Genomic DNA, 11217 nt, shown 5'->3' with positions numbered 1-11217 from the left:
AATGAGTTTTGGTCCGTAACATACCCGTTCTTGCCTCAAACAATAAAGTGCTCCCGTACGAATTATCAAACAGTTCCTCTCTTGTGACCTCTGTCTTTCTTTCCCTGTACATCTGTAGTGCTGGTTTCCCCTTCATACGTTCCTGCCATTTTCTTGTCTCAGCTTCCCTGACCCTGGTTCTCGTACTCTTCTTTTCCTCCTCTTTGGTGCATGTAAGATATCTGGCTGTAAGCATTCTGGTTCTCCTCCTTCACCGAGTGTCAATGTTCTGAAGGTATATGTAAGACAATTCTTCCTTGCCCAGTTGCTTTCCCCCAATGCTCTAACCCGATTTACATATCTTATTTTGCTTAGTGCTTCCCTGCTTTCAAACGTCGACCACCCCATATCGCCCGCCACCCCCTCATTGGGTGTTGTCCCATGCTCCCCAAGCGCTAATCGCCCTACACCCCTTTGTCGAGTTTCCATGAAATGTAATATGCCCGCATTTATGCTAAGGACTGCGTTCCCAAAAGTCATACCCGGTACCATTACCCCTTTCCATACCATTCGTATCACTTCATATCGACTGTATACCCAGAGCGCTCTGCTTTTCATTACCGACGCATTCCTCCTGGCTTTCTTCATAACCTCCCCCTCGTGTTCCCTGAGGTAATTTTGTCCGTCCGCAAACCATACTCCCAGATACCTGTATTTCTGAACGCCCTTAATTTCTGTACCCTGTATGTGGAGGGGTCTCTCCTGTTTTGCATTACACGTCATAACTCCTGACTTTTCACTACTGAACTTTAATCCCAGGGCTTCTCCCCCCTTTCCGCATATTTGCATAAGGCTCTGCAACTCCTCTCTTGTGTCTGCCATAAGAACAGTGTCGTTTGCATATATCAGCCCTGGAATCTTTTGGCTTGTTTCTTGTGTCCCAATTCTGTAGCTCACGTTAAAGCCGAAACCGCTGCCTTCTAACTCACGCTCAATATCACTGATATAAAGCATAAAAATACTTGGTGACAATGGGCACCCCTGTTTCAAACCCCTTTTTACCTTGATGTTTCCCACATACTGTCCTTCCCATTCCACTTCTACGGAGCTATCCTGATATAACTGCCTCAGAAGGTTCACCATACCACTGTCCATTCCAACCGTCTCCAGCCTTTCCCATAGAATTGAATGAACCACTGAGTCGTATGCCCCCTCTATGTCTAGAAAGCTGAGCCATAGTGGTCGTCGTTCCTTTTGCGCAATTTCGATGCATTGAGTCAACACAAACAGATTATCGTCCAGTCTCCGCCCCCTCCGAAAACCATTTTGTAACTCTCCCAGAATGCCATTGCCCTCCAGCCAATTTTGGTTTCTGCCTTTCAAGACCTGCATCGCGACCCTGTAGACGATCGATGTTACTGTATTGGCCTATACGACTTGAAGCTGTCTCTCTCACCCTTGCCTTTATAGATTAAACTAACCCTACCCTGCCCCCATTCAGGTGGTATATTCCCGCTCGTTAATATGTTGCTCACTATCTCCCTCAGTGTATTCTGGCTCTTTGGTCCGAGTTGCTTTATTAGCTTAATAGGAAGTTTGTCTGGTCCAGCCGCTGTACCTGTTGGGGTCGCCTTAACAGCCCTCTCCCATTCCGTAACTGAGATTGCACCCTGTTCCGCTTCTTCCCTTTCCGTTCTGCATGGGGCTGTGGTGTCCTCGACCTCTGCCCCGACAACTGATTCGGCCTGTTCCTTAATGTGTTTTAGCGCCCACTGGCCTTCCAACCTCACCCCATCCTCACTGGTTAGATAGTTCTGTTGCTTATCAGTCTTTCTGCCTTGGTCTTTGATATACTTCCAATTTCTTTTTTTTTTTTAGCATTCCTGTCTTTGTTATTTATCTCCGCCAACCACTTTGCTACCGCCTCCTTCATTTTCTTTTGAATCAATTGTGCCGTTTCTGCTTTGCATCCCTGGTAATGCTCCCATTTCTCCTTTACTGTTTGGGGATCCCGCCCATCTCTTTTCGCTCGTCTATGTTCCCTGGATGCCTCTTGTCGTCTCTGCCTTGCGTCTTTGATTTCCTGGTCCCATCACCTTTTCGGGCCTCGTTTCCTTTTTCGAATGTGCCTTTTTACTTCCGTTTCGTTCCGAATGATTTCCACAAACTCTGCGTATGTCCACAGTTGCCGCCCCTCCTTTCCCACAGCTTCCTCCAATTTAGACGCTATTGCCTCCAGTTCCTTCTCACCCAGGTGACGAGTCTCCCTATGCGTGCTCTGGGGCACTGCACATGGTTCTTTAAAATCCAGAGTAATACGTTTATGGTCACTTCCCAAGTTTGTGGTGCCATCCTCAGAGGCAAGTCAGGAGCGTGAGCAAGTGGATGCTGATCTTTGTTATATATATATATATATATATATATATTCGCGGAGTTGTGCACCGTGAATTTGTCTCCGAGGGCCAGACCGTTAAAGTCCTACATGACCCGCACATGACAGCGGGTGCGGCTTCAGATTTTTGGTATTGTGCGGTCGCGTGTCACTCTTGACTCCGTAGTGGTTAGTGGTTCGGACGCGGGTTAGACACTGAATAAAAACACGTCCAAATTCAAAACCGAAACCTAAATGGGGTGGCGGGTCGCGTGCGGATCTCTTTTCCGATAAAACGCGTGTTGCGGGTCGGATGCGGATAGTGCACCTGCGGGTACGGGTCGGATGCAGGTCGAGAAATTCCGACGCATGCAGGACTCTACAGTCCGTTAACGCGTAGTTTTGCTGCGACATTCTCATGCGTTTGAGGGACGACATTCGGCGCAAGAGGCCTGATCTGTGACGCGGGGGCAATTGGATGCTCCATCACGACAATGCACCCGCCCACAGAGCATTAGAAATTCGGCAGCTTTTAGTATGGCGGGCTAGCCCGCCATACTTTTAGGTCGCGAATTTGCCCCCCTGCGACTTCTTCCTTTTCCCAACGATGAAGCTTAGGCTGAATTGTCGCCGTTTCGAAACCATGAACGAGGTCCAGCGTGAATCGCAGGTGCTGGACATGCTCCGAGAACAGGACTTCCAGGGAGCCTTCCAAAAGTGGGAAAAGCGCTGGGAGCGGTGCATCAGTACACAAGAACACTTCTTTGAGGATAGCCAAGCCTAGTCTCTGAACTCTTTATATCAACCCGTATATTACCTTTGTTAGGTTTGTTGTCGTCGAAAGATGCGTATCCGACGTCATTCTGGGGTACGATCTCCTGCTGTCGACAGCTGCTCTGATCAACTGTGCGAGCGGGAACATACAGCTTGGTGCAGACACAGCGCTCTTCCACCGTGCTACAACAACGTATGCATAAAACAGTTCCCGACGAAGTGGCTATAATGCCGTTCACACCTATATACCAATGTGTGTCCCGGCGAAATTTTCATTGCCTTTGGGAACCGCTTTTTCCGAGGTTGAAGGGCTCTTACAATCAGGGTGTCGAACCGAACCCGAACCCGAACCGAAAACCGTACCCGAACCGTTATTTTTGCCGGAACCGAACCCGAACCCGAACCGAAATTTTCATGACACTGTTGAACCCGAACCGGAGCAGAACCATAAAAAATAATAGCGGTAACCGGTTCGCAACAAAACGGTTCGGACATAAAAGAAGTCAGCATAAGAGTTCCTCTCTATCCCCGAACGAAGACACATTGGTATCATCATCACGTGCCTATATCATGGATTTCAGAAATTTTCACCTAGCAGTGAGACGACGACGTATTTCGTCGTATACTTTCAGCGTCGTAGTGAAGTATACTTTCAGCGTCTTTTTAACATGTTGAAGCGCAGTTGTCCTTGTGAGCGCCACGCACGCGGTGCGGCATCTACTCTTCAGAGACGAGGTGCCACGCGACGAATGAAACAGGAATGGAGTAGGCCAGTTATGTAGCTCTACAAGCCGAATATGCGATCAAATAAGCGCCCAAGATTTCCCGTTACACGTGAGCAGTACAAATTAAACAAGTCAAACATGAGAAGTGGAGAAGGAGCGTACGCAGAACGGTGCCTGTTTGATTGGTCGTGGCTTGAAAAGTAAATGTGGTTCTGCTTATTGGTAGTGCAGTTGTGTCGTGACATATTGCCTTTGTGTTGTGGATTAACTAGTACACTGCTGTGAGCTCGGACAGAGTAATGCTGGCAGGCTTATTTTTGACATGCTTCAGTACGGTTTCAGATCGATTCACGTTGCGAAGGCAGTGTGCCGGCTAGTACTGTCGTCTATGTTACGCTGTCCATCTTGGCTTCCTTAAGTGTATCTTGCTGGCACTGTGCGTGTGAAAAAAGAGATTTTGGGAACAGAAAGTAGCAGGACTACACCGCTTCAACAGCGTGGACTCTATTTGCAATAAGTGTTCATCCATTCCTCATTTCTCTCGCTAAAGGGCTACCTCACCGCTAGAGACGTCAATGCAGACAACAGCAGTAAGCTATTAGCCACGCATTTCCTGATAAAAGCTGTTTTATGGAACATATAAAAAGGAAGCGTTGAACCGGTTCGCGAACCGGTTCGGGGCTGCGAACCGGTTTGCGAACCGGTTCGATTCTTGGCGTGGCCGAACCGGAACCGAACCGGAACGAAATCAAAACAACGTGAACCGAACCCGAACCGAACCCGTATTTTTTGCGGTTCGACACCCTGCTTACAATGCACTGTCGTCACTTTCTTCAACGTAACCGTTAGATTGCACCGTATGCCATGAAGACGGGGAATAGGCTTGAGCAGTCAGATACGGATCTTCTACTGACTACGCTTCCATCAATACCTGCAAATACTATGGTTCTTATCTCAAACCCCAAATCCAAGCACTAGAGCCTCGTTGGATTCAAAGAGCATGTCACGAACTACCATGTTGAACCTTATGTTTCCGTTCGCTCAGTTCAGCAATGATAATGCAAACACGAAATGAATGCTTTAAACGCCGGTCTTTATCACCGAGCTGTTTGACTGCCAGAATAAACAACAATAAAAGCAACGTGAAATTCACCTAGACACCGCTCATGGACTCACCGAAAGCAGCTAGGACATGTCGTCTGCATTAGATCGCATTGTGTCTAGCCTGTCGTCTGCGACTGTATATATTGTATTTCAGCCGGATAACACCAGCCCGCTTGCACGAACCTCTTTGAGTGCAACACTCAACGAGTGTTTCACAGCTCTGACGCACATGTAGTACGTATTTTGACAGGTGAACAGCAATTAGCTATCAGGTACCGAAAATAAATACTGCGAAGATTCACCAATATGTGTTGGTCTCCTCTGGTAGGGAACAAGTACCTGCTTCATGAAGCTCAATGCTGATATTTAGCCCAGGTGACGCATTCTTGGTATTGCACTCTCACTCAAACTTTATTCACGTGTCGTCGGGGGTAGGCGTTGCAAACGGAATCTGCGTCAACGGCGTCAACTAGCGAAGTTTCGGTTCCGTTTTCGTATGGAGTAATCGGTACGAGAGGTGTCGCTGGTAATGCTGCCTTGTGCTCGCATCGGAAGCTGCTGTTCTTTGTAATGTGCGGCTTCAGCTAGCGACGCCGGCTATGATATTTTTGTTTGCTTTTCACATGTTGGTGTTTTAGATGCATCGTGCCATTCGACAGAGTACAAGGATACAAGACTGGAAAGTTATTCACTGCTGCTGAAACATGCTAGCCGATGTGGTTGTAGGCTTTTACTGTCCTAGGGACTTTCTAAATGGGACCTTACCGTGAAAGATATATGCCACGGAATCCACCGTTCCGCAAGCATGCTACTCTAAGAAACTGCAGGAACAGACACTGTATAGTTGGATGACAGTAGATCGTAACGATAAAAAAATTGTTGGATGTGAATGATGCAGCAACCTTATCTCGATAATGCAAGCACTGCAAGTTTTTCCCCAACTGGTAAAGCGTTAGAAGTAAGTGTCCAACTTAATATTTCTCGTATAAAGTGATTCGTATTTGTTTGCAGTTCAAAGCTCTGTCACGTGGAACAATTATATTATCATGTGGCATCATGATCGCGTAACACCAGGAATGTGACAGAGGAACCGCCATCCTCTTCCAGTGTAGCCTTTTACATCTTGTGAGGCTGGAACTTAGTTCTTAACGACTAGAGAATATAGCTGTTATGGACCAAAGCGCAGGATGTCAAAGCTTGTTATGTAGCCAGAAATATGGTTACGCTCAAGCGTGCTTCGTTGTACTGTCACGCGCGTTGTACTGTCACGTATGCGAAGTCACCATGAAATGTGTGAATTTTACCCAGGAACAAAGTCAAGGTGTACTTGACGAACTCATTGACGACGTTATACTCGGCACATGCTTTGAGGTGCATAGATCTGTGAAACTTGGCATCTTTTTCTTGGATGAAGCAAAAGACGAGTAAGTATTGTTTTGTTATGAGCTGCTTCACGGATTAGCATGGAAACGTTAATGAGCTTTTACTTCCTTCGTAACAGCGAGAAAAAATATGGTAAGTAACATGCATGCATCTCAATGACTTTCAATTACTTATTTTTCCCGTATTTGCCTCAGAAATTGTGGATGAGCTGGGCCTCGATGTGTTTGGACAAGTGCCACTCAAGAAACAATACGAATGTGTGTGCCCAAACTGTCAAAGAAATCTGGCTGCATCTCGTTTCGCACCACACCTGGAGAAATGTATGGGCATGGGGCGGAACAGTTCTAGGATTGCTAGTAAAAGGCAAGCTCTACAATGTTTATTCACTGTTTGTTTGCATCTCGACCCCTTAACCTTGTTTGTTGACACAGTAAAGCTTATGATGCCACGGCCACTGTACTTACTACTCACTGGATAACACACACCATCCCTTTTGTACTCAGCACACAACCTATGATCTTGACGTAGCAAAGGTTACGAAAGACGGAGGAAGTAACATCCTTTTGAAGGGCAATATGGAACATCATAACCAGAATGGGAAACAAGAATCACTAAAAGAAGCTGTGTCTGCAGGGCATACAAGTTGTCAAAGCCATGTGATGTCCATTCTTTGCAAGTCTTTCTGAGAATCACAGGTCATTTCTGTGCATGTATTTAAAGTTATGCAGCACAAACAGAATGCCTATCAAACAGAAATACTGCCCCCAACAAGACGAGAAAGGTCTAGTAGACAGGCAATTTGAACATGCACACCATGACACCATAACTGGCATGTCACCAAGTGATGTCATGCTCTCACTCATTCTCACTTGCGCTGCTTTCTCAATCATGCTTTGACCCATCTGAGTTCATAATGAGTACAATTCTCAAAATGAGTGAAACGGAGCAGCATAATTAACGCAGCTTTAACCAAGTAAGCTCTGACAGTCAAATGTGATGCTGCTCGTTACGTCAGTGTGATGACATTGTGGATTGACAAGTGAAAGCGAACTAGCGTTCGGTTTTCACACCCAGGAGGCTTTCCTACTGTGACTCTCCTGTGCTCTATGCACTTTTCGTTATGAACTTCACCAGTGGCATGGCCGAGCAGGTTAAGGCATTCTTCTCATTGGTGGTAGCAAAGGTGCTGATGACTGGGAGGTGGTGGGTTCGAATCCTACCACTGGCTGTGCTGTCTGAGGTTTTCCCTGGGTTTTCCGAAGACCTTCCTGACTAATGTTGGCACAGTTCCCCTGAAGTCGGAAAAGGATGCATAATAACTCCCCCTGTCCCCCACTCCTTCCTGCTGTCCTCTCTCAATCTGTCCACATCTGTACGCTGCTCATAGCCACAGTTCCTTCACGGCGTTAACACGGAATAAAAAAAGAATAAAAAGTATAAACTTACACGGCCATGGTTGCAGGCTTAACAGCCAAAAACGTAGCCAGTTCTAGCCGAATGTTTATTGATACAGAAAATAATGAAAATCATGCAAGAAGCATTGATGGAACTGACAAGAAGTGGAAATTTTTACATGAAATTTTAGAACACACAGAGCTAGAAGTATCGTTTCTTACAGTTTCTCAGGGCTTCAAGGTTTGAAAGAGTTTTTCTTTTTGATTCAGTGTTAGCGCCGCGAAACAACTGTGGCTGTGAGCGGCGTACAGATGTGGAGAGAGGAAAGCAGGAAGGAGTGGGGGACTGCGGGTTAGTATGCACCCTGGGTCGACTTCAGGGAGAACTATGGGACATTCGTCTGGAAAGCGCCGGAAACCGCAGGGAGACACTCATACGGCTCAGCCAGTGCCAGGATTTGAACCTGTGTCAGCTCCCAGTCTTGGCGTGGAGAGATTTTGAGCGTGAGGAACACGTTCGAGCACCGTCGCATTTCGAATACGGTGACAATGAAGACAGGGTTACGTGCGTGAAATTATGTGCGCGAAATCGTACGCACTCATGAGCCTCGCTCGTTATGAGGACAGCGTATATCGTTTTGCAAGTTCGAACGTGTTACAATGTGTCACCAAGTGCAACACAGTGGACTTTGTTGCACGGTGAACACACGTGTCAGACCTCTGAATCAATACGATAGATCAAATAGATGTCTATCTTAACCAAAAGTTGCTTTAGTTATTTTAGATTACCGAATAACTGGGCATCAGGCGTGAAAACCAGTAGAAGTCTATGGTAGCCATGACCAGCCGAAAGGTTAGCCAAACACGAAGGCTCGTGATTGGCCAACTAGTATGTGTAACGTTGCATTTTCTTTGGTCATGCACCCAGTGTTCTGTGAATTATCCCAAACTATGGTCTCTATGGGGAGCCGTTGGGGCCTGGTCTCGGCTCATGCCTTGGAAGAATTCTTCAGAGAAGTGTTTCTCCACAATGGAAAGAGCAACCGTACAACTTTCAGTTTCCCTTTCACTACACGTGCAGCAGTCCCTTTTGGAGCAAACATGGCGCAATAAGTCACAAAAACACGCGTTAGTAGCAGCATGTAGCAGGATCTGCTGTTTGGTGCAAATGGCACAGCAGGTCCATCACTGAAGCAGTGATGTAAATTGTGATAGGGGGTTGTAATGCTATATTTACTGAGAAATTGATCAAAAACTGGTAGTACCCAAATATTTTTTAGGTGTCACAGGTCACTAAAACAACCAAGTTGATGAAAATTAGCCAGAGTTTGCATCAGCATGTCAAGCTGTAATAAATATGAGGGACTTATAATACGAAGGGAACCCTTAGACAGGGGAAGGAAACTTGAAACACACACGATCTCGGACACAGCAACTCTTTTACTGAACAAACATAGAAAGTCAAGTTCCCAACAGTCTCCGTATGGGTGGCAAGGGTGAAATAGATGCAACAATAACACAATTCCCTCTCGCCTTAATCTCTTTGTATTCCGCTAACAGGCGGCCAGCCGGGTCAAGCACTTTCCCAAGGACAGTCGTCTCTTCCAAGAGGGGCTCACAATTGTGACACAGCTTCAAATGGGCAACAAGTTCTGAGTTCCCGGAAAGTGAAAGCGCATTCCTTCTGTGTTCAAGCAGCCTTGTGTTTAAACAACGCCCGGTTTGCCCTACATAACAAAAACCGCAAGCGAGCGGGATACAGTATACCACGCGATTATTGCAATTGACAAACTGATCCCTATGGGAAACACCGCATACAGACTTTTTGACAGAAACGGCGTTAGTGAGCTAAGACGTAGGACATTCGAGAAGACAACTTGAATCCCAAACCTTTTTGCTACGGCTAAAATATTGTGTGATACAGCATGGTGATATGGTATAGAAACACGCATCTTGGCCGACTGAGGTTCTGTGGAAGCATCCCTAGCACCTTCATTCATAAACCCAAGCAGTTTACTGTAGAGGAAGGGAGGTCGGTAACCCTTGCACCTATACGGAGACTGTTGGGAACTTGACTTTCTATGTTTGTTCAGTAAAAGGGTTGCTGTGTCTGAGATCGTGTGTGTTTCGTGTTTCCTTCCCCTGTCTCTGGGTTCCCGTCGTATTATCATGTACCAGCTCGCCTGCGCCCTTGCACTTGTTCCGTTAATGAGGGACTTAGATCATATTCCAAGGTGTGCAGATGAAGAATGGCTTTTACAACCTTTCTATACCACCGAAGCCCCAAATGCTACAGACAGCAGTAGTAAACAGATGGGGCATTCTTGAAAAGGTCTATAAAGATTGGGCCTGCTCCCAGGATTGGTTTTAATCATACCATCTGCAGTGCAGTGTTTTCTGTAAGAGACATGGAGACAGGTATATTGAATCTAATGTAGGTGTGGAAGAACACAAAGTATGAATGGATTGTATTCCATACTCTTTTACACGTGGGATGATTATAACCAACCTCCACCAAGTTACATTGCAACACACTATGTGCAAGTCAGCATTTCAGTTATTACAGTATGCCTATGCCTCTGGTGATGAGCAGCAGTAAAATTCATTTTTCTCTACAGAATTGCGAATAGTGGCAAAGCAGAAAGTGATGTCGATGACTATGATAATGATAGTGACTGGAACTACACATCGGACAGGAAGTGTGAGTACTTATCCAGCACACAGATATGCCTTTCAGGCTGAGCTAAACTAACACTTATCCTGCAATCCTTTTACTTTCTGTGTGCCAATATACATAAAAAAATGTAAATACTTACAGCTACTTCTAAGAAAAGGAAGGACAAACATTCCTCAAGGAGGATAAAGGGAAAACCTAAAAATGGTATGTGCCAGCAACTTTCTGCCATACAAGGTGTCTTAGATCTGAGTTGTGCATTAGGTGATCAGCAAAACAGCTCAAGTGTTGTGGAAGGCACCAGCACCATCACAAATTATGAGTCACTCTCAATAGGTTGGTCCATGCAATGTTCTTACCATCATGCAATGTTTTGTGAGCTTCAGAAGTGGCTGCTAACACAATTACTGCATTTCAGAGCAAAAACGAACCTTACTTGTTCAGGTAAGCCAAGTTTACTTCCTGTTATAGGTCAACCTGAGTTGGTATTGCTTATTTTATCCTACTCTTAACTCTGATCAGATGGAATTAGAGTCCCTAGCCTTGCATGAAATTTTCTTCATGAAATGAAACGATAAAAAAGAAAAACGCAGAACTAACAGTGACACGGTCAGTTAGATAAGACTACCACTACGACGTGCTGGCTGTGGTTGCATTTCCGTTGCACAAGATTGCAAAACTCGGGGACACCAAATGTCGTGACAACAGTGAGACAATCACGATCCAGTAGGCGCTTCTCGTGGACGCACGTGCGGCTGCGTTCAGCATATCCAACTCTGTGGTGGCGTGTGCAATGTCGAATTAAAGCAAGAA

General features: G+C 45.9%; 1 protein-coding gene across 2 annotated transcripts in view; it reads left to right on the top strand.

The window, feature by feature from the left end:
* Positions 1-5478: 5478 nt before the first annotated feature.
* Positions 5479-11217, top strand: part of LOC135385767 (ataxin-7-like protein 3) — a 16360-nt gene continuing 10621 nt past the window's right edge. For both annotated transcript variants that reach the window (XM_064615276.1, XM_064615275.1), the window contains exons 1-8: positions 5479-5911; positions 6262-6377; positions 6455-6468; positions 6531-6699; positions 10349-10431; positions 10549-10611; positions 10669-10740; positions 10823-10848. In XM_064615276.1, the coding sequence (XP_064471346.1) occupies positions 5843-5911; positions 6262-6377; positions 6455-6468; positions 6531-6699; positions 10349-10431; positions 10549-10611; positions 10669-10740; positions 10823-10848 (612 nt within the window). In that variant the 5' untranslated portion in view covers positions 5479-5842. The remainder of the gene's footprint in view (positions 5912-6261; positions 6378-6454; positions 6469-6530; positions 6700-10348; positions 10432-10548; positions 10612-10668; positions 10741-10822; positions 10849-11217) is intronic.

The sequence above is a fragment of the Ornithodoros turicata genome, chromosome 2 (assembly GCF_037126465.1).
Source record: "Ornithodoros turicata isolate Travis chromosome 2, ASM3712646v1, whole genome shotgun sequence".
NCBI classification, from domain to species: domain Eukaryota; kingdom Metazoa; phylum Arthropoda; class Arachnida; order Ixodida; family Argasidae; genus Ornithodoros; species Ornithodoros turicata.
This window is presented reverse-complemented; position numbering and strand designations above follow the sequence as displayed.